This window comes from Branchiostoma lanceolatum, chromosome 5 (assembly GCF_035083965.1).
Source record: "Branchiostoma lanceolatum isolate klBraLanc5 chromosome 5, klBraLanc5.hap2, whole genome shotgun sequence".
NCBI lineage: Eukaryota > Metazoa > Chordata > Leptocardii > Amphioxiformes > Branchiostomatidae > Branchiostoma > Branchiostoma lanceolatum.
This window is the reverse complement of record NC_089726.1, coordinates 19,757,638-19,784,151: the sequence shown is the minus strand read 5'-3', so window position 1 is coordinate 19,784,151 and position 26,514 is coordinate 19,757,638. Positions and strand designations below refer to the sequence as shown.

General features: G+C 40.3%; 3 protein-coding genes across 4 annotated transcripts in view; 2 read left to right on the top strand and 1 right to left on the bottom strand.

Moving 5' to 3' along the window:
- The window catches only part of LOC136435628 (netrin-4-like), a 50,836-nt gene extending 42,206 nt beyond the window's left edge, over nucleotides 1-8,630 (top strand). The window contains exons 6-9 of the mRNA XM_066429277.1: nucleotides 1,723-1,911; nucleotides 6,481-6,756; nucleotides 7,447-7,515; nucleotides 8,322-8,630. Coding sequence (XP_066285374.1) covers nucleotides 1,723-1,911; nucleotides 6,481-6,756; nucleotides 7,447-7,515; nucleotides 8,322-8,629 — 842 coding nt within the window. The 3' untranslated portion in view covers nucleotide 8,630. The remainder of the gene's footprint in view (nucleotides 1-1,722; nucleotides 1,912-6,480; nucleotides 6,757-7,446; nucleotides 7,516-8,321) is intronic.
- A 2,426-nt stretch (nucleotides 8,631-11,056) lies between these two features.
- Nucleotides 11,057-15,595, bottom strand: LOC136435627 (mitochondrial intermembrane space import and assembly protein 40-B-like). Its single transcript, XM_066429276.1, has 3 exons — nucleotides 15,437-15,595; nucleotides 12,283-12,378; nucleotides 11,057-11,469 (listed from the first exon to the last, which is right to left on the bottom strand). Exons 1-3 carry the CDS (start codon nucleotides 15,456-15,458, stop codon nucleotides 11,144-11,146), a joined length of 444 nt encoding a protein of 147 aa, XP_066285373.1. The 5' UTR covers nucleotides 15,459-15,595; the 3' UTR covers nucleotides 11,057-11,143.
- A 117-nt stretch (nucleotides 15,596-15,712) lies between these two features.
- On the top strand, nucleotides 15,713-26,514 carry LOC136435626 (ubiquitin carboxyl-terminal hydrolase 49-like). 2 transcript variants are annotated; one of them, XM_066429275.1, is made up of 7 exons: nucleotides 15,713-15,900; nucleotides 16,533-17,967; nucleotides 22,062-22,138; nucleotides 23,435-23,563; nucleotides 24,148-24,255; nucleotides 24,980-25,176; nucleotides 26,152-26,514. In XM_066429275.1, the coding sequence occupies exons 2-7, from the start codon at nucleotides 16,669-16,671 to the stop codon at nucleotides 26,451-26,453; spliced, it is 2,112 nt and encodes a 703-aa protein (XP_066285372.1). In that variant the 5' UTR covers nucleotides 15,713-15,900; nucleotides 16,533-16,668; the 3' UTR covers nucleotides 26,454-26,514. The 2 variants fall into 2 exon arrangements, with proteins under 2 accessions (XP_066285372.1, XP_066285371.1); XM_066429274.1 differs by having other exon boundaries at nucleotides 15,714-15,900; nucleotides 23,408-23,563.

Below are 26,514 nucleotides of genomic sequence, written 5' to 3'. Positions count from 1 at the left end.
GATTCTTCTTTGTGCTTAAAACAGGGATTCTTGTTTGTGCTTAAAACAGGGATTCTTGTTTGTGCTTAAAACAGGGATTCTTGTTTGTGCTTAAACAAGGATTCTTGTTTACAGAATAATATTCTTGCTGACAGAAAAATTTTCTTTGTAGAAGGAAAAACAAGAAAAACAAGAGCTTTTCAAAAAAGCTGGCGTTTCGGCTACGTTTATGAGTGTGAATTGTCTTTTCCCTTTACTTGAAGTAAAATCTGCCAGAGAAAGTCACTCAAGGGCTGTTCAGTCTATAAGAAAAATTGTCATTTTGGGAAATGAGTACTGTTTTGATAGAGAAAGGCAGATTGGGGAAAGCAATTTTGAAGTTACGTCACTTAACTTAAGTGCTTTTGAAAAAGCTGGTCTTGGCCTACAACTTGTACTTATTTGTAAAATGTACAATAGGCTCATTATAAAAGCTATCAATGTAATTATGTACATGGCACGCAATAAAACATAAAATTTGAAAAAGCACCATTGAATCATCAGCACTATGGTAATTAAGTGAAATAGAAGTTCATAACAGCTAAAGGTTCTATCTAAAATGACTACCAAATGTCAAACAAATCAACAGCTACCTCATCCGTATTATTCTGGTTTCCGCATTTACAACATTTCTTCCTTATTTTCCTGGGTAATTTTGCTAAAATTCATGAAAATTCCCATAGTTTTGTGCCGAGCGGCGCCACTTTCCACGTCCGTGTTGTCTGAATGAAGTCGATACTGAACAATGGAGCATTTGCTACTGTAACAAAGGATCGCTGTTTTGCAAACAACATCAAGAGCCTCTGTTTACATCGGGGATAGAAGTTTAGTGGCGAGTGTTTTGCAAGAATCATCTTACCGCGCATAGGAGCCGCTGCACGGTATTTTCCATTACAATGAACAGAAAAATTCGAATGCCGGGTTTGGAATCTATGAAGTCCTGTTCATAAGACAAAGGCCTTGTATATATTAAATGAATATTTAAAAATAACAAATATAAAATATTTCTTTATTTATTAATGAAAAAAATGAAAAAATGATATTCATAAATATGATATTGATAGATTAATATAATATCAATATATATTTTTGATGTTCAATATCTAAAAGAAAAAAAAATCCATGCACGGACACGAACCCGGATCTTCTAGGTCCGAAGTGCTTCGCGTTGCCAGATGGGCTAAGCTGCGGTACGTAACCCGTCTCTCTGTACGTAATGCTATAACCTCACTATATGGTATCATTTATGTCGATTTTTGGTCGTTTTCTTGACGAAATCATTTTTTTTCTTCTGCAATCTTGTGGAATAGATGTAATATGGTCATTTTTCAGGATATCAAAGTCCGAAACCACAATGCAATGATATTTCCGAACAGTTGTAGCAGTTACATGCGGTCGCCCTCCTGTGTGTCATGCAAATCTAGCCTGCCTGCCTTTTCGTGCTCCCTTGCCATATAAGGCAACGGCTATACAAGGATTTGGGAACGTATTGCCATATAAGGTCTTCTGGTGTGCGACACAGTGTTGGACCAAACAGCATGCCTGCAGCATGCATCGAAGCATCCTGCATGCGCTATGCATGCATCGAAGGTAAAAGCCAGGACATTGCGTTCTGGCGCGAAGGCGCCGAAACGCAAAAAAAGATTTTTGGTAGTGCTTTAGAAAATGATTTACAACACATAAGTATTTTCTTTTACCTTTCAGAATGTGACTGCAACAGCCACGCCGACAGCTGCCATTTTGATTTGAACGTGTGGCGATCGACCAATGGGAAGACAGGCGGGGTGTGCGATGACTGCCAGCACCACACCATGGGACGGAGATGTCACCGCTGCAGACCGGGGTACTATCAGGATCACACCAAGGACAAGGCACATCCTCAGATCTGTAAAAGTAAGGCGCATCCTCAGATCTGTAAAAGTAAGGCACATCCTCAGATCTGTAAAAGAAAGGCACATCCTCAGATCTGTAAAAGTAAGGCACATTCTCAGATCTGTAAAAGTAAGGCACATCCTCAGATCTGTAAAAGAAAGGCACATCCTCAGATCTGTAAAAGTAAGGCACATTCTCAGATCTGTAAAAGTAAGGCACATCCTCAGATCTGTAAAAGTAAGGCACATCCTCAGATCTGTAAAAGTAAGACACATCCTCAGATCTGTAAAAGTAAGGCACATCCTCAGATCTGTAAAAGTAAGGCACATCCTCAGATCTGTAAAAGTAAGGCACATCCTCAGATCTGTAAAAGTAAGGCACATCCTCAGATCTGTAAAAGTGAGATAATTACACATAGTTTCACCAGGGTACATAATTCTACCACCCTGAAAAGATACGACCAAACAGATCTCCAATTAACCTAATGTCCCCCAGTATAATGCACTCTTGTATATGTTAACTGTGCATACCTGGGGGGTGCTGCACTAGCGATCACTCAAACTCGAATTTATGTAACCCAGTGGATTAATGTTAATGGAGGTTATCTTTCATAATATAAGGACTGTGAGGGATTAAAATCCTTTTTTTCTGGCATTCAAAATTACCTGCTCAAACCAATGTCATTTCATGCTGAGGTATCTACCATGAAAAATCATGACTATAATGTCCAGAACATGAAAATAATCCAAGTCTGACATTCTGCAGCTGCATTATAGAAAGCCACTAGGGGGCCCATATCAAACTGGTAACCTTCATTTTGTGGATACCCATCATATATCAAATTACAGATTCTTCCCCAGCTACTAAATGTCTACAATCCCACAAACAGGTTTCAAACAATTTATTCTTCTAAACTTTAGATGTTTCACTAAAAAGAAAACTTTAACAATCATGCAGGAAGACATTAATTCATTCAATTAACTTATACCTTAGTTTCAGTTTTTGGTGCCAAAATATTAGTAATTTTTTGGAGTAATTTAGGATTAATACATATCTTGAATGGTACAAAATATTTTGTGATACTTTTTTTTTTCAAAATCAGATATAAGAAATGAAGCAAACAAGCCCAAGAACCAAGTAATATACTGTAAATGCAGAAATGTTTGCGGTGGTTTTATGTTTGTGGTTTTCGTGGCGAGCGTTTCACCGCAAACTTAAAACCACCGCAAACATTTTTGTCTGTGCAGTATGTGACTATAGCGCTGCCGCAAACTTAAATCCACCGCGAACACTCCATTTTTGCCTTAGCGTGATACAAAAACCATGGGAACTTAAATGTATTTACGGTAAATGGTGTGGCCTAAGAATAAAATGATCTTTCATGCTGTGAAATGTCGCCACCACACAGAGCATCCCCCTGTGATGAAACAACAGAGTAAGAGAGCACCCCTTAAGTTCCTTAAAGTTCTCCAACAGGACCCCGATACTTCCTTACGAGATACTACGACGCAACCTCCGGGAGTCGCTCGCTTCCTTCAACAAATAACTCACATCCTGACCTGAGTTTTCGCTCACAGTCGATACCCCTGTACTCCAACCGTCCAGGGATCAATCATACTGCATGTGTTAGTGTTTAGGGAGGCAGGGAAGCGAACTTCTGTAACACTGCCAAGTTGTCTCTCTCCTTCACAAAGGATCTCGGGTTGCTTCTCAAACAAACATCGAGGTCCAAGGGCTCTGTTAAGGGCACTTCCGTCAACTTAAGTGATTGTTAAGTACAAAGGAGGGGGCAAGGATGGTGTGTTTGGGATTATCGAAGTGTGAGAAAAAGGTTATGTGCTGTGGATTCAAAATTGTATTGGCGAATATGTCGACTGAAGTGTCCAAAACTTTTTTTTCCTTCAAATACTGTAATTCACTTTATCTTCACGGTAGCAAAATTTCACGGTGTAAGGAAAATGACAACCATTTGTATATCCTAAGTAATAGAAATATACACTTTCTGCAAAATAAATTTCACAACTTATACAAGTTAATCTGTCATTAGCCTTATAAAGATAGGCTTAAACAGTGCCCTGCATACATTTTCTGCACTGAGGGCAACAAGAATACATGTATTCTTCAAGGGAGAATTTAAGAATGTTAAACTTTGTATTTTGTACTAAGGCCACAGCAACTAAATTTTATGGATGACATCACCGTGCATTGATTTTTGCCTGATTTGGAAATAAAAAACAAGAATTTTTTTTACTCTTGGAACAATGGAACATGGCACAACATTTCGCAAACGTCTATCAGTTCTATCGCTAAAAAATACCTCCTAAATGCCTTAAAAAGGCAATATTGCACACATAGTATAGGGTAATAACCCATTTGCAGCGTACAATTTGTAGAAAAATCTTCCAGTGTGTATATAGGAAAAAAGCAGGTGAACAGTTTGAAAATTTACAGGCTAAAAATCCTAATCTTGGCTCATGCATTGCAAAAAACAGAAAAGGTATTTCAAGCCCTGCAAATGCTTAGAACAGGTTGGTTGGTAGTGAAGTTGGTAGTACCAAAGTCAAGTGTATACTGTAATTCTTGATTTGTTAACTGTAACTTAATTACACCTACTTTAACAGTCACTATAGTCAACTGCTAGAATTTCATCATCGCAAATATTTGATAAACCAACATTTGAGACATGTTTGCTCCCACCGTTAAAATTAGATGCTGTGAATTACTCCCTTTCCCCCCAACTTCTAAAATTACCAACCGCAATATTAAATGGATTTATAGTACACAAGGTCAGACAAGGGAGCTACTTCTTTCCTTAAAGGAAGCCCAAGCAAAATTAGGGTCCGAAAATTGGATTTTGTAAGTCAATTTAGTCATTTCTATACATGATTAGTTTAAACAACACTATCACAATGTTTATCTATGATGGAAAAACATGACGTCGTTGTGATAGGAGAACTCACTGAAAATCGTCACTGGAGTTTTTGTAGGTTCGTGAAACTAAGGGGATCATCATAAGGCACGTTTTTGTGTGGTTTTAAAATGCTCATAGTATGAAATTATTAAAGGAAATATGCTTAACAGTTAGTAAATGTCAAAAGATTTCAGCACTTCTTTTTATTTTCATTTTTTGGCCCTTATATTGCTTTGGTTGCCTTTAATTTTGATCACACAAACGAGGGAAGTCAATAATTACCTCATTACCCAGTACAAGCAAGGAGGTTATATAGACTATATAACCTCCTTGGTACAAGACACTGTTGTACATGTGGGTCAGGGTCAACTCACGACCTCCTGGTCAGCTATTTCTGAATCCAGGCAGACAGAAAAGTCAACAGGGTCTAGACATGGGCTGGCAGATATACAAATGTGCCTTAGAGACCAGGGGCTCTAGTCAGCTTGACATTTTTTCCTGTCGTCACAATTCCCATTGACGAAAAGATCCTACAGATTTTTTTTCCATCATTGGGCCACACCAATCTTGTTTTGGAGCGACTGGGCTGAAAAAAAAAAAAACTTTTTGAAAATAGTCTGGGGTGAAGATAAGGGTTTACATAACGTTAAGAATAAGAGAATTATTCAAGTTTCAGCTTTGTAGGGCTCATTTTATGCAATGCACCCTCTTCTATGATCTGTAAATAGTATTATTATAATTTCAGTAAGCAACAAATTAAATTGGCATGGCCTCGTGTACACATTCCGGTCATTTCCTTCAAATTTTTACATTTTCACATTCTCGTATATCTTCTCACCGACTTCTGTCCGTCAAGGTTGAAGCATATTGTTATGATTCATGTCCGTAAAATAAAAGTGATTATTATTTTAACAGATTAAAAGTTAAAGATTAAAATGCAGTTGACTATGACAAACTTCTTTTGGAAAATCTGACAGTTACTTTATTAATAGATGATGCTTATGGACGATACAAATCCTACGTGTAGCAGTGATTGATGATCAATCTCTTCTGCTTCTGAACAAATCATCCGCCCTGCAGGCCCACAACTTGGTGCTATGCCCCCTAGCATATCTCTGCAGTACTGCAGTCACTGCCAGCAACAGAAGCCACTGAGAAACATTACATTTAGAGTCAGGACAGTCACTGTACATTCTGTTGAAGCATTAAGCAGGACTTTCCATTGCAATATAATTGAATACTTTATTTTCAGCTACATGTATTACTTACAAATAATTGGCCAGGCTTGTTAAGGTATACAGGTTCAGGTCTGGAACTGCACCTGAACCTTTATCGCTCGTTCTCATTTAAATGTACACATTTTGTAACTTCCGTTACCGTTTGAAGAAAGACATTCCTGACATTAACATATGCCACATATAAGGTGCCAAACTGTCGTTTTTACAAGCTAAGAAAAGTTTTAAGTCGTCATAAAAACGACAGTTTCACACTTAATATGTGGCATATCTTTATGTCAGGAACGTCTTACTTCAAACGGTAACGGAAGTTACAAAATGTGTACATTTAAATGAGAACGAGCATTATACAGGTATGCTGTGTACCTACATTTTGTCTGAACATTAATTTTGGAAATGAGCCTCAGTCCTTGGTCTAACACTGAGCCATTCCGCCCCTTCCAGAGTGCGTATGCGACCCAGTTGGTACGGTAGACGGCATATCCGGTAAGCGACCCTGCAACATGATCACCGGCAGGTGCAAGTGTAAAAACGGCGTCACCGGCACGAGATGCGACCGCTGCAAGCCGAACTACTGGGGCTTCGGCAAGATTCGCAACGGCTGTCAGAAATGCAACTGCGGGTTTCAAGACATCTGTGATCCGGAGACCGGGGCATGCCGACCAATCAAGGAAGACACGGAACCAGACTTTCAACAGTACATCTCTCTACAGAGAACAGGTAAGGGACAGAACTACAGACTTTCAACAGTACATCTCTCTACAGAGAACAGTTAAGGGACAGAACTACAGACTTTCAACAGTGCATCTCTCTACAGAGAACAGGTAAGGGACAGAACTACCGACTTTCAACAGTACATCTCTCTACAGAGAACAGGTAAGGGACAGAACTATAGACTTTCAACAGTGCATCTCTCTACAGAGAACAGGTAAGGGACAGAACTACAGACTTTCAACAGTATATCTCTCTACAGAGAACAGGTAAGGGACAGAGCTACAGACTTTCAACAGTACATCTCTCTACAGAGAACAGGTAAGGCATAGAACTACAAACTTTCAACAGTACATCTCTCTACAGAGAACAGGTAAGGGACAGAACTACAAACTTTCAACAGTACATCTCTCTACAGAGAACAGGTAAGGGACGGAACTACAGATGTTCAACAGTACATCTCTCTACAGAGAACACGTAAGGGACAGAACTACAGACTTTCAACAGTACATACATCTCTCTAAAGAGAACAGGTAAGGGATATGCATTGTATATACTAAATACATGTAAGTATTACCGGTACATGATAATATTATACAATGTACCATAAAAGCCAAGAAAGAGGGAAACATCGAAAATCTAAGAGTTGCTTACATTGGATGTCTGATGATGGATGATTTCTTGTGTCTTCCTTCTTAGATCACTGCAAATGTCTTGAGGAGACTCTTAAGGACCCCGAGCTTCTGTGTGACAAGCATTACGACTTTGGTAAGTTCTTCTCCTTGAGAAATGGGTCACTGCAAAGGAAGCAATGTCTTGAGACAAAATTAAAGTATTGCAGCACACACATTTCTAGCCTAAAATTTTTTCGTCTTCCATGACATCTACAGAAAAGATATTAACTTATAAATTAAGGACTCTACTATAGTTTTGTTTAAGATGCTGATATTTTCACAATTTCAGATGAAAAAACAACTTACTGGTAGCAGCTTCAGGACTTGCAGTGACCATTAACGAATTAAACCTAAAAGAATACTACGTGGTTGAGAAGTCAAGATTTCCTTTGTTACATGTCTAGCCCTTTGAACTTACCATCTTTTCCAAATACATGTCATTATACATACACATACACAAACATCAGAAAATGTAACAAGATATGGAGGTTGTAGCCTCCTTCGCAGACTTCCTGGAATGGCGGCGTATATATTTGGTGGGGGAGGATTGTGTTACGCAATTTCTTACATGGGCTTAGGTTCTCTAAATGCCAGCTTAGGGACTTTCGCCGCCAAGGGAGTTAAGTCGCCAAGGGACGTTGGATGGAAAGGCGATCGTCCCTCGGCGACAAAATTCCCTCGGCGGCGATAGTCCCTAAGCCAGCATTAGAGAACCTTGGCCTGTGTAAGAAATCGAGTAACACACACCTAACACCCCCCCTCCAATATATACGCCGCCGTTCCAGGAAGTCTGCGAAGGAGTTTAGGAGGTTGCCAGTCCCAAACACTGCCCGACTCCCACCATGTTTGCGTACCGGTAGGGAAACTCTAGGTCTTACAGAATTCTTTGTTCTTTTCCAGCGCTGCGAGCGAGAGTGAAGGACGCTCACGACCTCGGGTCGCACGTCGCGGTGACCGTCCAGATCCGCAAGGTCATCCTGTCCAAGACCGTGTCCGTGGAGAAGGGCGAAGCGAAGGTTTGGCCGACGTCGTGGGCCGAACATGGCTGCACCTGCCCGATCATGAACGTCGGCGAGGAGTACCTGCTGACCGGTTTCGAGGACGTCGTCAACAACCGTTTGATCGTTAACGAGACGAGCTACGTGAAGGAGTGGGCGCAGGCCACGACGAGAGACATCACCAGAGTACTGAGAAAAGTCTGCACATGATGTATGGACAACTATAGTATAGGAACATTGACAATTTATAGATGATACAACTTTACATACTTCGTAATATACGCCTCTAAATAACTAGGGTTAGCACATTTTGTTTTTGTTTTTACAGCTGCAAGTTAAGAAAACACATAACCCCAAGTAGAAAGAAAACATTTTACCTAGAAAAATACACTATGGTAGGAACATACGAAACTTAATTTCATTCTTTGCAGTCCATGTGAGTTATGGTTAGTGTATTACTAACGTTTTAAACATTACACTAAATTCAAGTATGCCAGTTTTATTCAAAGTGGAACGATATTCACAAGAAAATGATTTTTTTTGTTTAACATGATGTCTTAGTCTTTGGGACAATGGATATTTTTTCCTGAGTATTTGGCTTCAAGTTTATGTTTGTAAATAAGATATTTTAAAAAATTGTGGGGAAAATTATTGAAATAAGTGTCAATATTATTAATTTTCAGCATCTAGAGGTTTGATATCCATTGTATCATTACACACAAGGGGTGTAAGAAAAATGAATTCCACCGGTTATGTTAATTTACGCTGTACTCAAAAACTACCCAACTTAAAGGCAACCAAGCAATATTAGGGCCAAAAAAATGGAAATAAAAAAAAAATGCTGAAATCTTTTTGCTAGTAACATTTACTAACAAGGTTTAGCATATTTCTATAATAACTTCATACTTTGTGAGCATTTCAAAACCGCGCAAAAACGTGCTGTATGATGATCCCCTTAGTTTCATGAGCCTACAAAAACTCCTGCGACGATTTTCAGTGAGTTCTCACATCACAACAACGTCGAACTTTTGCATTACTGTATGTACGTTGCTATACATTGTGATAGTGTTGTTTGAACTTATCATGTATAGAAATGATTAAATAAGTTGACTTCCAAAATCCGATTTTCAGGCCCTAATATTGCTTGGGTTGAAAACAACATCCTATGAGAAAGATGATATTTGTACAACTCTTACCAGTGATTTTACATTACAGAACTTTGTTATCTTGACAACCACTGTTTGCTATTAAAATATTACTATACCAAAACATGCAAACATCAACCATGTAAATATTGGTACTGATGATAGTTGAAGTTGTGAGAATTCATAAAAGCTACATCAACTAGTTCACTATAAAGAGTCTAACTTACCAGTTAGAGGGACTAGCTAAACAATACTCTTGGCCATAGTTGATTTAACAATTTTAAAGGAATTTGTAAATAAAAGAATGTGCTTGTCATCCTAAGTATTGTGGTCTGTCATACTATCATAAAACTTTGTAATGTTGATATGAATGACATAATAAGATCATTAATAGACCCAACAAATGTATGAAAGAGAGAGAGAGACATTTCTGTACAAAAATCTGTAAGTTTTATTGATTTCCAATAAAGACATTGGTCTGGGATGAACAAATCTCTGGTGTACTGAGCATCAATTTATGCCTTCTTCTGATTCTATTCTTTAACCACACACAAATTTTTCGAATCACGCTACAATAAATAAAGGTTTGTACTGTATATGCAAATCCGGAAGTTACAGTCCCTAGGTTTGATATTAAAAACACAATTCCCTGGTTTTCAGTACAGAGAGTCTCTGAAAAAGATTCAGTTCAAAAACAGCAACACCTGCATGTAGATATGGTATACAGTGTTCTCGCCCGACCTTTTCAGTATAGGGGCCTCCGATGCTGTGATCTGGACCCCGATGCTGTGTTTCAATGAGCATAGGGGTGTTTCTTTCCGGGAAGAACCTTCATAAATCTGATAAAAAGTTCATATTTGGCTTTAGAATGAGGCTGTGACAGAGGAAAAACTTTACATCACAAAATCTATCCCTCAAAATGTAGGAAAGAGTGTCTTATTTGGTTATGAATGTAAAAATTTTATATGGGAAGATGCCAGACTCCCAACCGTTATCATGTCTTTGGCACTCTTGCGCCACACAAAGTTGGCCTTCTGTACCAGAACCCTACACTGTAAAAAATCCTGGTGAGAACACTGGTATATAGAACTCAAAATCCCTAGTTATCATCATATCATAAGAACATGTGCATGTTACAATGCATATCTTGAGGTCTCTTTGCTTGAACATGTTCTTTTTACCAAAATTTTTTTTTTAAATTGTAAACCTTTGTGTATGTTTTCTGGGCTGGAAAAAACTGTCTGTCTTTAAATTGACATTAGCCCTTCCTACATGTTCGTCCATTCCATAGATTTTGCAACAGGTAATTAACAAACACAGAGGATCAATCTGTTTCATAAGTATCTACATGTCTAATCTCAAATCGCTTACTGAACATGCTTAGGCCACACCAATTTAATTTCTTGGTTAACAGATTTTTATTTTCCCCCCCAAAAATGTTAGAATTCTTTTTTCTACAGTTTTTTTTTGGGAAGATAAAAATCTGTTAACCAAGAAATTAAATTGGTGTGGCCTTAACTATATAGTATATATGTTGAAAGATTTCTTTAATACAAGCTAGAAATGAAGTGGATTTTGGTTAGCTGGCTCGAGTAGCCGCGGATTCCTTTGACACTGCTACCTCCTCGCTTGTTTTCTCTTCCACTGTTGTCGTCGTTGTTTTTGTTTGTTCGTCCACGCCCTTGTCGTTTTCCTCGTCCTTATCGTAGGGGTACAACTCGGGGTATTTGGACATGCATTCCTGCATGTTGCGGAACTCCTCGATGCAGTCCGAGCCCTTCGGTTCGGCGGGGCTGTAGTGGAAACACGAGAACGCCTCCTTGAAGGGTTCGCCGCAGGGTCCGCTGGCCATGCCGCCTAAACAAGGGCACTGCCAGTTGATCTCTCCGTTGGGAAGGATCAGTCCTGTTGGAAAATGGAAAAAATAACATCTAACACAAGGTACTGTAAATGCAGAAATGTTTGTGGTGGTTTTATGTTTGCGGTTTTCGCGGTGACCGGCGAACATTTTAGTCCAATAATGTAGCACTATGTGACTATAAGTATAGCGAACTTAAAACCACCGCAAACACTCCATTTTCCCCTTAGTGCGAAACAAAACCCACTGAACTGAAATGCATTTACAGTACTAGTAGGACTGTGTACCTAAACAAAAATGCAGGTATGGTACAGGTACAGCGGTTTAGGTACAGGTCCGGACCTGTACATGTTAACAAGTTTCGTCAATTATATGTAAGTTAAACATGTAGCTTACTGTCCTTTTTAGTAGTAAATTGTCATCTTTGTATGAGGACTTATGTACAGTATTTGAATCTCAAAAAGAGTCTATTTGCAACTTTTCTTCATTTCAACTGTGAGGTTATCAAAATTGTCATCTCTGTCAAGCGATTTACCTACCTTTAGTCTAAAAAATTGTGTCCACTAGTGTTTTAGTTTGTTTAGGTACTGTAATTCTTGATTTTTTCACTGTAACTTTATTTTCACAGTTGTCATGGTCACCTCTGTACCGTGAACTTATCATCACCGTAAAAAAAAACTGTTATCATTCATGATTCCTTCACACATCCGTTCTGCAAATCACTTGCCGCCATCGTGAAGTTAAAGTTCAGTGAAAATGTCCATTTTCCTTACACCGTGTTTGCTACCGTGAAGATAAAGTAAATTACAGTATTCAAGCCCTGTTTTTGTCTTCGCAACTCATTCATGGAACCTTCTTACCTGGACTGTCGTCATCTTCTTCTGCGTTGTACGTGATGTCAGCCGTGGAGGGGGTCTCGTGGTCCTCCTTGGTGACAAAAATGATCTTGTCTTTTCCTGTAGGAAAACAGAAAAAAAACAGTAAGAAATTTCATCTACCACTCATCAAGACAGTACAAACGAGTTATGTCACCAACAAACAAACCAACAAACACAAAAGGTCCACTGCAGCACCAAAGGAACCCCCCCTTAGAAGACCCATCTTCAACTTGACCTTCGTCTCCCCAACAGAAATGTACCTACCGGTACCAAAAATCACCAACATCCGTCCGTGGCATCAAGAGTTATATCGCCAACACCATCACTCCACAAATCCCGACCAAAAATATACCCTTCTGCCTACGGCGAAGGCAATTAGCGGTCAAATTACTGTAAATGCAGAAATGTTTGCGTTGGTTTTATTTTTTTTCAGCAGTTTTCGTAGTGAACTCTTTAAAACCACAGCGAAAAGCCGTTCCATTAATATTGTGTGACTGTAGCACTACTATTGTTTGAAACAATTTCAAACGCGAACTCAAAACCACCGAGAATACTCCATTTTCTCCCTACCACGAAAATAAATCCCCGCAAAACATTTCTGCATTTACAGTATGCCATCTGAAGTCATTAAAAAAACTTGGTTTGTAAATTGTATTGCCTACTTCAAACATATTGCAATACAGTAAATTCAGTTATTATGATATGAAGGAGCTTTATTTCGAGGTAGGAGGGGAAAGAAGGTTTCTAATAGAAACAAATTTAAAAATGTATTACAGTCAGTAGTTTGTTTCTTTGTTCCCTTAACGCCCACGGTCTTGATTATGACCATTCTGGCATGTTGGGAAAGTCATGTAAAGTGCCTTTCCCAAGGGCACAAGATCGGTGACACGGCAGGATTTGAACCCGGGACTACTTGATTCTGAGCCGAACATGCTGCCGTTGCGCCACACGACCCCACGTGTAATATATGTGTAGTAATACATATGTACATGTGTAATAAAATCACAAAGCAGAGGACCACTGCAAAAATTTCAAACTTTACGGTAATTTCTTACGGTTGTTTAACCTCCTTTTCAAGGCTGAGTGCGAATGATTGACATGTCTGAATCTGTAAGCATTAACTTGCACTTAGGGGGGGTCGCTTTGTGGTTTAGCCGAATTACAAGATTGACAAAGAAAAAGTCAGACAGCAAATCTCCACTACTTAGGACAAAACCGTCCAATCATTCGACCACCTGAGACTTGCCCGGACAGAGAACAATAAATGTTACATCAAATACCAATTCTTTTTTAAAATCACTTAGAGAAGGTTTTTTAAATGGCAAAGCAATAAAGGATAAGTCAGACTTTAGAAAACGTGTGTTATGGTATTTCAGGTAAGCACTTTACTAAAGGTCACAAAAGATGGGGGTATATAGAGTGTTTTTGTTTGTAGTCATGGCAACATAGAAAACTTGTGGATATGGATACAGTGATGTAATACTAACTGTAAATGCAGAAATGTTCGCGGTTGTTTTTCATGCTTGCGGTTTTCGCGGTAAGGTCTTTGCTGTGAACTTAAAACCACCGCAAAATTTTTGGCCCTCCTATCCCCTTGTCCATTACTGTCTCAAACACAAACTTTAAACCACCGTGAACACTCCATTTTCTCCCTACTGCGAAATTAAAACCATGCGAACTTAAATGCATTTACAGTAGTCTGTGCAACACAAATTCTCATAGTTCAGGGACGAATCTGGAAGTCGAAATCCGGAAGTCAATGCGAGGAACTCAATGTCGGCATGCATCAGTGCGAACACAACTATGTTAGAGCTTTGAAAAATTGCAATTAATGCAAATTCTATGGCTGACTTCAAAAACAAAGGTTTCTTTATTTGTCCTGATACTCGTGGTAAAAAAAAATAGATAGGGTGCACAGCTCCAATTTTGGATGCACAAAAGTGCACATCCTCCCAGTATTTCGAGCCCTGCACCCAGAAAACAGTTTTCGGAGAGTGAGCAAGCACTTCCATATACATGTGCTAAAGGATCCATGACTCAGCATATATGGTATGTAAAAAATGCTTTACTCCAAGCAGATGTTGGAGTTTTCTAACTGTCAGGCTTCTGTGACAGTAATTCCCATGGCATTTTGTGTAGGCAGCTGTCAGAAAACACTATGATATTCAACCCAACATCTGCTTGGAGATGAGAAAAATGCCCTTCTTGAGGTGTGAGAGCTCTCCAAGACACATATATTTTATATAGACACATATACTACGTATATATGTAAATCTGATTTAATGGTTGCCATCTAAGCACATTAATATTGTCCTGTCGTCCAGAAAAGAAATACACATCCACTAAATCATGTCCCCGTGGCGCAAGCGGTAAAGCAACCCCGCTGCTTTGCCATCTGGATCAAATTCCGTGGATCCTAGGGCCCGAGTTCAATCCTAGGGGTCGACTCCAGCTTGGACATGTTGTAAGGAATTTCATTCGTCATTTCAGATGGTGACATATAGCCGGCAGCCCCGTGTATGAGGGAGCTTCGACAATAAGCCTCAAGCGTCAAACCTCTCACGTAAAAGAACCCAACACACTTATCGAGAATAGTAGAGGTGACCCGGTGTGCTTGGCCAAAAATGCATGCCTACCACTGAGTCACTGTGATGTCATAGTGACCGTTTCTATTGCAAAATATTTGTTGACCATCAAAAAGTCATTGAAACTTTGAAAGCTTGTGAGAACAACTCCAAAAATCATGACAAAAATTATGCCTCTGTCCCTGCCTGAGGTGTCGACAAAAATTGTAAATTTTACCAAGGATGTTAAAACTATTTTAACCTCCTTGATTTTACCAAAGAGGTTTCATCACGATTTTACACACCAACATAATATTATAAGATTTGAACGCTATTAAACCATGGATGCAATATAGTTTGCGTAACAATTAATAATTTGAGTCAGTTACTCCTGCTGTAAGCTAATATTTGATTTCTTATCATAATTTCTAACAGCTTTACCTACTAATTAAACTAACCATAACAGTGATGAAACTTGCTAGATGGGGGAGGGGGGCAGCTAGTGCAGAAAGTGATTTTTTCTACCAACAGAGCACGTTTTACACAATCAGACAAAACAAAAAGAACTTTACCTTGTTCCCTGCAGTAAGACATGATCCAAGCTCTAAGCGTTCCTTTATGAAAATTGCACAAAACTGTATCTAAAAACCACAAAATGTAATATCACAGTGATACACACATGTTCTTCAAGGTGAACCACTGCGCATGTCTGGTTTTCCAGTTTCGTAACTCTCGCAAAATCTCGCGTGAAACATTACGTAACTCTCGCAGTATCTCGCGTGAAGTGTGACGTAATTTTCATCAACTCTTGCGTGACGTCATGGATCATGTTTCCGTTTCCGGTTCGAAGACTCCCGCAGATCACGTGACCAGAGGCTGACAGAAAAAATGGCGGTGACCCCACGAACCGGCGAGAGAGTCTCCCAGCTGGGAGAACACTGAGGATTTTTTCCTCAGAACTGCCGTAAAATCGTCACTTTCTCCGGTTTTCGTGGTCGTGAGAGGTCTGTGAGGATATTCTGAGGTGAACTGCTCGGTAAGTTTGCTACTGGAAGGCACGAGAGGCCGGTTTTCTGGCGTTTCAAAGTAGACTTCCTTTGCTGAAAAATACTTCAAGTGAGTTGTGTGTGTGCAGTACTAGTGTAGTCAGAGCGCGGTGGCCTAAAAAAAACTGCGGCCAAAGCAATCATTCTCACTGCCTTTCCACTGATAATTTCCCGATAAAAAGATCATTCTTTCAGCTCTCAATAACTATGTGTGTATTGTTATGCTAATTTCCCCACATATTTATAAATGACTTTTCGTTTATCAAAAAGGAAACGTCACAAAAATTTCACAACTTTGCACAGGTAATCAAACTTTGGAGCACGTGCATTCTAACGAACTTTGTCGGAGGAAGTTGACCACACAAAAGCTGACGATCTTTTCTTCTTTGGTTCGGATTTTGTACAGCCTACCAGCATAATCAGGCAAGCTTTTACATTTTTCTGAATACAAAGAAAAGAGCCTTTTCACCGTGACAGAAGCTATCAATTAAATCTGTGGGGGTAATCCTTTTCAGGGGGTATTTTGCATCAAAACTGTTGTCACAAAGGAGAGAGCGTCATAAGAATGAGTGTTAATTTTGGTGAGTGGATGACAATTTATTCAGTTGTGTTTCCCTTGCAGCACACCAGGAATAAAACCCTGAAATCTGAGGTTTGAATGCTGTTGCGTAACTTGCAGAGAGTGGAGTGTAAGTGATATACACCACATCCCATGTGCTGTTGATATCCCCACTCTTGGTTTCAATTGGACTGCACTGATGGATAAGTGCAAGCACGTTCTCAAGCAGCGTCTGGCCGAGGACCACTCCATTCTCAACCCTCAGAAGTGGTCGTGCGGCATATGCGGGACCACGGAGAGCGTCTGGGCGTGCCTGAGCTGCTCGCACGTCGCGTGTGGGCGCTACATCAACGAGCATGCCCTCCACCACTTCCAGGAGACCAAGCACCCCATCTGCTTGGAGGTGAACGAACTGTACGTGTTCTGTTACGAGTGCGAGGAATACGTCTTGAATGACAACAACGCGGGTGACGTGCACCTGCTAAGAACCACCCTCAGTGCCATCAAAAACCAGAGCCTCGGTGCCCGAACGACTCGCAGCGGACGCGTGCTGAGAGCAGGAAAAGACGACAATGCTGCACCGAAACAGACAAGCGTGGAGCCTGACCAGTACTACACCGCTATGTACTTCAGGCGGTTCATTCTCATGCGGAAAGTGTTTCTCATTTGGCGCGACAACGTGCGAGCAACCAGAAAGGCCAAAGGTTTGCCCCCGCACCCGGAACCCAAGAAACCTGAGAGAAAACGGGTTGTAAAGAGGAGAAGGAGTTACGAAAGACCGTCGACCCCCAGCAGACAGAGTCAACGGACAGCTGAAAGGAGAAGACAAAAAGAGAGGGAAGATGATTCCAAACCTCGCGCCCCCATCACACCTGGGGTCACTGGCCTCAGGAATTTAGGAAACACGTGCTATATGAACTCCATCCTTCAGGTGTTGAGTCACCTTCAGAAGTTCCGAGACCTAGTGCTTAACCTTGACCTTGACGGCTGCAGCGATGGGACGTCCACGAGACGAAGGCTGTCGACCGAAGCGATGGAATCCCGAGCTAGCGGATCCAGAGGAATGTTCCGACAAACGAGCGTGGACTGTTTCAAGGCGGTAACGACGCCGCCGGCGAGACGTAACCTTGGACGCGGGCTGAACGGCGGCTCATCGGGTAACGGTAGGGGAAGCAAGTTCGTACCAATCAACGGTGAGGCAGCGAACATTACGAGTATATCCTTATGTCGCGACCTGCACGCTCTCTTTAGAGTGATGTGGTCGGGAAAGTGGGCCCTTGTCTCGCCGCACGCCATCTTGAACTCGGTCTGGAAGCTCATCCCGAACTTCAAGGGGTACAACCAGCAGGACGCTCAGGAATTTCTGTACGAGCTGCTAGATAAAGTACAATCAGAGCTGGAGCGACTCTACTCCCCGACCCTGACCATGAAGGCCAGAAGAAACCCCATGCCCATGGAAATCTTCGCTCAGAACTTCCAGGGGGAGCTTGTCAGTCAGGTATTTATTATTTATTGTTTTGTATGACTCAATCTCATTGTTGAGGTTCTGTTGGTATAGTAGGCATCTTCACTGACATACTGTATAGTTTTCTAACACTTTCTAGAAAAGCTTCAAGCCTTCAACCAACATCTCCCCCCCCCCCAAAAAAAAGTCGTCACAGCTCAGTTGTCCTGATAAACATTTGCTCAATTACTGTAAATAGAAATGTTCACAATGGTTTCATTTTCTCCTCTGGTTCTAATGTATTACTAATGTACTGCAGAATTGTTTCAACTGCGAACGGAAAACTTAAAACCTTCTTTCTCCTTCTGCTGCAAAATTAAGTTCCTGTGAAAATAAATGAATTTACGGTATTCACAATATTAAATCATCATTTATTCCTTCTTGAATGGCCTTGTAACATTACACTGTTAGTGTACTTTTATTAAAATAGAATCAACAGTAGTGAAATTTTTATTTTCAAAAAATCTAAGATTTACTAAGCAATTTTCAGGTATAGGTCCTTTCATTGGGAAGTCATCAAAAAGAACAAATGGTTTATTTGCCTTGAAAGTTGAAACCTGAGTTTTTTTCCCCAGTGTTTCCAGTACATTGCCAGTAGAGTTGGTAAATCAATCTGTGCCAGATCCCAGACCACTGCTGTTCTGCCTCATTCATTCTCAAAGGGCCCATTGTGTCTGAAAAAAGGCCTGTGCCTTGGAAACCTGGGCTTTGTTTTCCATTTCTGCTAGTGAATGATCCACGTAAAACATCCATGTTCACTTGGAATTCTTCTCTATATCTTCCTTCATAGACCATGCCCATGTTGTAATAAATAGCAATGAGGTCACAACGTGGTTGTGCCTTGTTCTGAGAAAAAAGGAAAATGGGTGGGGGGGTTCTAAGAAAAAAGTTTAGCTTCCTTTGGAACCTAGACATTAGTTCCCGAGTCTCTGTATATTTGCGGAGAAGAGACTCGGGAGCTATAATAGGTTTGGATTCAAGGCTAGTTAAACCATGTCCTTCCACAAATACCACCTACCCTGAAAGGAGTTTTCTTCCCAACATTGAATCACTCAGTGAGTGCAAGGAGTGTGTGCGTTTTTGCACAGACATGCACCACTGAAATGTTTGGTATGTGTACAGTGTTACGTCATGTCCTAAAGCCTAATAGTCTTCCTTTGTTCCCCCTTAATTACGCCTTAAGCACAACCTGTCGTGTTAGATATCCAAGTTACGCAAGCATATATTGTGTGCCGGTGTTTGAACGAATTATAGGAATGACCTTTGAACAGGATACTGTATTACAAATTGTACTGCTATGTAGGAAGGTAGCTTTCATACAAATGTATTGGAAGAAAAGACTATGATATTATACTAAAGTACTCCTATATGAAGGATTTTTTTCTTTCGAATATAGAACTAAAATCCGGTCAAAATTACGGACATTTTTGTGAAGACTGCTATGACCATACGTTACTGAGACTTTTTTGTGTGATTTTTTTGCATCTTAGTTCTATGTTTAAGGACATAAAAATTTCCTGGGAAATTAGAGGAAACACTAAATTTTAGGTCATCAAAGCTTGTCTATACTTTAAAAGTAGTCTGTGACCTTTGACCCCTAGAATCAGGAACCAGGTTGGTTCATCTCTTTTATCTTCAATAATCAGATTACGGAATTCCTTATAAGTCCCCTGAGGGATAAAGTCATTTATATTGTGCTAAAATCAACCGAGCAGTCATAACATTACTTGGGATCAAAACTAAACTGACTCTGAGATATGATTAGACTAGATGAGTGTTCTTGAGCAAAACATTGTTTTTGATACAATGTAGATCTGTCTGAATTAACAGTTGTCTATAATTGGAAAATGCATGTAGTTTAGTGGTGAGATACCGTGAGAAAGTGTACTGGAAAAAGTGATTTCTAAATGTTTGGTAACGCAGTATCATGTTTGTTTCTTGCTGCACCTTGTGTACACACCATAGTTTACTCACTCACTGGAGCATATTTTGTTTGGACTCCAAACCCTCTCATTATAGAACAATGGACACAACTGTGACCTATGGCCAGAATTCTCAGCTGTTTTAACTTTTAGTGTACTGTACGTGTACATTGCCCCCCTACCCATTTTTCTTTGGCCAGACATTCTATGCTATGGCCAAACATTCCATGCTATGGTCAGACATCTCTGAAGGTCTTAGCTGTTTTAGTCAACAGTGCCCCCCTCCCTCTTTAGGTTTTTCAGTGTTTCTTCCAAATCTTCAGAAAAGGGGCTGTTTTTAACCCTGCCCCCTCCAACTTGAATAGACTTAACAAATATATGTTGTTATTATACAACAGTGTTGCTGTAGTACCAAGCCATTTTGTACATTTTCTATTTAGTACGGATGTCGGATGGTGTTTCCATTTCCAGTTTAAAGTATCTATATCCTGTTGTTTTAGCCTTGGCCGGCACTAGTGACAATGACTCATTTTGGACCATGCCCCAATCAATAGAGTACAGTAGAAGGTCAAGATACCGTCAGCCATACACATTTTTCAGACAGTCAGTTTTTGCTGTACAGCTTTTTTAATTCTTTCTCTAATACCCACAATTTTTGTTGTGTCCATCATGGGAAACATAATCCGTAAAAAGAAAACCATTACCCTGTACAGTGATAGGGTAATTTGAAGGGAATTGCTTTCCAAAATTTCACTTCAGATAGATATATTTAAAAACCCAATTCTTGCCAAGGAGCTAGGACTGTCATTTCCTTGTTAATTTTGTCTGCATTCTTAAAGGGTATTAAAAATTCATCCATTAATGCTATGTATATACATCATGAATAATAATCTTTTGTGGGCATGCTAGTTGTTTATAGTGAATAATGAAGTCAGTCTGGGATATTGGCACGTAATTTGTCAAGTTAGTCAGCAGTTATATTTTCTTGGTGCCTGTATAGATGTCTATTATAAAGGCACACAATCAATTCATTGTGGCATTTGTTATTGCAAATCAGCAATAGAGTAAAGAAACTTCCTTACTGTCCCCTAATTTTTGATAGAATATACTAAAGCATTGTGCATGAAAAGGGAAAAGGGCCATTCCATCAGGGAAGTTAGGGGTGGTCAGGACAGGAAGGTTTTTCTAAATAAAAATCAATAGCACATACATGTAGGGAAATATCATCAACATCAAAGATGTGAGGGGGGGGGGCTGATTTTATCCTTGACATCTAGCTTACAAATGGAAGTATTCATTTAAGGGAGTCTATTTTAGAATTTGTGTCCTTGTTTTCAAAATGTAAAAAGATCTGGTTTTAGCTAATTTATGCTCATTTTGTTTCCCTGGATCTTTGTAAATCCCTGTCCTTGATGAATGAGAATGTTTTAACCTCCAAACCAGGACAAAGCAAAGTCGCTGTAGTGATGTCATGCCCATGTACAAACATGGGGATTAACTCTTATTCATGGTGGCCTGAGGTTGGCTGGGTGCCAGACAGTCACATGATATAAACACTCCTCTCTCCTGTGTCCCTGTATGTGTGTCAAGCCTGCGTTTGTTTTCAAAACGAGCTAGTCTGGGCTGTAGTATGTCAAATATTTGGTTTTCCAGTTTTTAAAACATTTTTTCAGCCCGAGTACTGTATACGATGTAGTTTCATTTATTTTCATGAGGACTTAAATTCGTTGTGTTTTAAAATTGAAGTTGAAACAACTCTATTACTATTAGTAAAAGTAGTAAAACGTAGTAAAACAATGGAAACACATATTCACAATGTCGTGATTTCACAATGGAGGGGTCCGTCACCATGAAAACCAAGAAAATTAAAGCACAGCAAATATGGCACGATTTAGAACTCTATGTAGCATGAAATGATGAAACCTTGCTATTTTTACTTAAATGTGTAGGTAGGCTTGGGAGAGGACATTTTGCGCACCTTTTTTGCAATGACTTTGAGTTTGATATTCTATAGCTTGGACAGAATTATTATTTTTGTCTTCGTAAACCTATATTGTGGCACATTTTTCCATACAGACATGTATAATGTACAGAATGATGCGGACAGAAATTCCTGGCTCTGAAATCTTGACCTCAAGTTTCCACTTTGTTTTGTTGTTTGTACAGGTGACATGTCTGGTGTGTGGGTACAAGTCTAACACCTACGAACCCTTCTGGGATCTCTCACTGGAGTTTCCTGACAGGTTAGTCAAATAATAGTTCATGATCCACGCTCCAGGGGCTGGGGATCACCAGAACTGACTGAAGGGTCTATGCCGAGAGCAGACCAGCCTGGCAAGCCCTATGCAGCCACCATGCATCAGACACTGATGCCTGCAAACGATTGATTGATTGATTGTATGATTTTGAAAAAATCTTGATGTGATTTTGGGAAAAACTGTAAGTACTGTACATTATAGTCTGAATTAGATTTCTGTTACTTCAAATATACGCCGCTACATATCCTTGTATTCTTCTTTCTGTCGTTGAAGCTAGCTATACATTTCTTAAGGATCTTGCACTGCAAACCATTCAATTCTACTAGCGATTCCTCAACATTCTTCTTAATCTTTTGGCATATCGGTACCAGGTATTTTGAATACACTACAGTTTTCAAGCTCAATCCCAACTTTCTAAATACGTTCTAGAAATACCAAATTCTACACGCAACATTGTAAAGAAAGGGACATACAAGGTTTTTCAACCTTCTCCACATAGAATGACCCACTACTAATTGTAGCACATGACCTCACATTCACAAGCATAACAGTAAGCTCCCCTAAGCCGGTGTCATACAGTAGGAAAATGGCTCACCCAACAAGTCCCTGAGCTTGAAAGGACATTTTCAGATGGAATACGGTCGGTGTTCTCTCGATGACCGCACGATTTTTAGGGATTGGTTGATCTTTGCAGGACACTCCCCAAGGCGAGCCCGTTTAATGTAACGGTAAATTCTAAGGCAAAAAATGCACATGATTCTTAGAGCGAGTTACGAGAATATTAATCAATCAGTGACTTGAAAAGGTAACGAGATACGCACCTCCAAATTTTCGATGTCTACTCAAAACCTCCTTGGTCTACTGTACATCTTGATCACGGAGTATCCTAGTCTCGCGAGAACACGAGACTTAGGACGAGACTTGTGTAGATCTTCCTGCCTCCCCCGCCTCCTTGCAGAGCAGGGGTAAGTAGGACTTGGGCAGCTCCCAACCTTCTTAGAGCGATTTTGAAATTTTGCAGCCTCTATTTCTTCATTTGGGTTCTTCACTATGTCAAAGGGAGCGCAAAACAGCCTTCTGACTATCAACAAATTCAGTGAAAAGATGTTGACAGTGTGATGCCGGCTTTAACATGATGGTGACACCACATCAAAAACTAGTGGTAGTGAAAAAAAAAACACTTACTCTATCTCTCCTACTGAGTGCTTGCATCTAGACATGCCTGGCTTTTCTGTCCCCCTTTGCTGGCCATAGGTACCAAGCTCCTATGGTGTCTTCCAGATACCAGTGTGCCAAGGACCGGCCCTTCGCTCCGTCCGAAGACAGCTGCCTGCTGACTGAGATGATGGGCAAGTTTACCGAGAAGGAGTACCTCGAGGGGAAGGTGTATGAGTGCTCGCAGTGCAACAGGTAAGCTGAAGTTCAAGGTCTTTAATTGCAGGGCTCGAAATTCTGTTTTTGGAAAAAGATGCACTGTTGCACCCAAGCAACAAAAAATTAGGTGCACCCAAGCATAAATAAAAAATTAGGTTCACAGGGAGAATTTTGGGTGCACCGCATAGAACAAAGTTGAATGTCAGCCAAACATTGGTTTAACTTCAATCTATAATTCTATCCAGCTAACTTCGAATTTCAACCAAGCAATACATCAAAAAATAAATTACAACAAAAGGTTATATTGCCTTTTCTGATACTTCTGACTTAGAATCTAAAGGTTGTGTTCGAATCCCTAGTGATTTGGGAAAGGCACTTTACACCTATTTCCATGAAAATGAATACCTAGCTTTGGTTAGAGACATCCTTTCAAGTGGGATCTAAAGCTGAAGGCCCAGTGTTTGAGGAGAGCCACGCCTTGAGCGCACTTAAGATCCCTCTACGACTTATCCAAAAGAGTGGATCAAACCTTACACATCTTGTACCTACTGTACAGTACAGATCTAATGCCAGCTATGCAAAGCGAGCAAAAGGTATAGAATCCTTGTTTCTTGTTCCAGTCGGCGCCGGGCTTCCTCCAAGAAGCCGCCTGTGAAGACGGAGGCCTCCAAACAGCTGCTGATCACCAAGCTACCTCAGATCCTCAGGCTCCACCTCAAGAGGTTCAGGTGAGACATTTTGTATATTTTCTGTTTACCAATTGTATTTTTTGGTTATTTACGTTTCATTTCATTTGTTATGTAAGTGGACTCCAAGTAGAATAGTGTTTCTCTATGTAACACTAATGGAGATCTCAATAAAACAAACAATCAAACAAACAAATCAGGCATAGCACCTCAACTACGTCTACCATTTGAACTGACAAAGAAGGTACTGTAAATGCAGAAATGTTCCCGGGAATTTGATTTCACGATAGGGAGAAAATGGAGTGTTCGCGGTGTTTTTGAGTTTGCGCTTGAAACAATAGTAGTGCTACAGTCACACAATAGAAAGGCTTTTCTTGGTGGTTTTTAAGGTCACGGTAAAAAGTTCACCGCGAAAATCTGTGAACATAAAACCACTGCGAACATATCTGCATTTACGGTATTTGATGAAGTATGAGCATGTAAACAAAAGGATTAATTAAATTTTTTAGTACCATATTGGCCTTTTCCTGGATACCATTGTATGCTGGGAGAAGACTGGCACTATCATAACCATGACAACAGAAACAGTACACATACAGGTAGTCATGGTAATGACATTGTTATATCCATAGTGCCCTGTGTCTCCAATAATGCAATGGGATCCATGTAAAGGTCTATAACAATATGCACAAACCATATTTATTGCTGAAGGTGCTACCCAAATAATATAAAAGATGGTGAATGCATAAAAATCTCTCTGCTACAGATGGTCTGGACGGAACCACCGCGAGAAGATCAACGTACACGTGGACTTTGGCGAGGAGTTGGACATCGCCCCGTACTGTTACGTACCCGACGGAAGCGCGGTGGACACGATGTACTGTCTACAAGCGGTGGTCATCCACCACGGCCGTGGGTTCGGGTCAGGACACTACACCGCCTACTGTTGGAACGATGAAGCCGGTAAGACTGTTCAGTCCTATAGTTACAGCAGAATGTGAGTTATGATAATGAGGATGCAATTTGCATAATTTATGCCACAACTTCATATTTCTTTTGTAGTTAATGGGAGGGGAATATTCTGCATTTTCTCGAAAATGTTGCCTTTCTAGTTTTTTTTTAGATTAATTTTGCTTGTGGACAAGGCCAATGGGGCACTACACTCAAGTTTTTATATCAACAGTGCCACGTACAAAAACAATAACCTATTTTTACACCTTGGTGGAGTGAGGAAAGTCATGTAGGGCACAACATTGGATTGGAACCCTGGACTGCTTGGTTCTGTTTTTGTGTAACGTTTGTTTTGGTGTTATCTTTTGTAAAGCGAGCCATTTTGTTTACCGTTTATTGGACACATGATATTAGCCTTGAATCCATCCTTTTCTAGCTTCAGTTTGCTCCAATGATGGCTTCCATTCAGAATAGTCTAGCTCTGTCCCCATTTAAAAGTTTGCTTTTTACTTTCTTCAGGGACAAAGTATTTCTGAGCAGCAGGGTGGTTTGGCTAGTTGACTCAGAATCTTAAGGTTCTGGGTTCAAATCCTTAGCAGATCCGAGTTTTGTGACCTTCGAAAATTCGAAAAGCAGTTGTCAAAGTTCCTCACTTAGCTTTGGCTAGGGACATTCTCTCAGTTAGTTACGCCTTGAGATACATGTACATGTTTTGCAAAACAAACAAACATATAGGTAGGTTCGTGTGGCATAACAGCAGGGTGTTTTACCTAGAACCAAGTGGTCCCGGGTTCGAATCCCCTGACGCCACCAATGTTGTGCCCTGCAGGTCTTTCTTCACTCCACCCAGGTGTAAAAATGGGTTATTGTTCTTTGTACGTTGCACTGTTAATATAAAAACTTGCAGTGCCACATTGTCCTTGTCCAAAAGCAAAATAAAAACAAACAAACATACAGGTACAAACAAATCTGCCTTTTTCCCTACAGGTTTCTGGGTCCACTTCAACGACTCTCGCCTCGACCTGAGCTCCATCGAAGACGTGGTCGCGGGACAGGCGTACATCCTGTTCTACGTGCAGAAGCAGAAACGAGCGCCGCCCTCCCCGGAGGACGAAGAAATCGACATCATGGAAGTGGACGAAGAGGTTGAGGAACAACAACAACAAGAACAACAACAACAGGCGTCGGGGAGCGGGGACAATCCCATCGAAACGCCCCAAACCGCGGACCAAGAGGACGACGAAGACCTCAGGAAACGTAGACGCACCGAGGAAAGCGTAGACCCGTAGAGAAGCCTGGCTTAGATTTCCCTCTGTCTCCAACTCCAAGTATACTCCTCGTAAAACACTT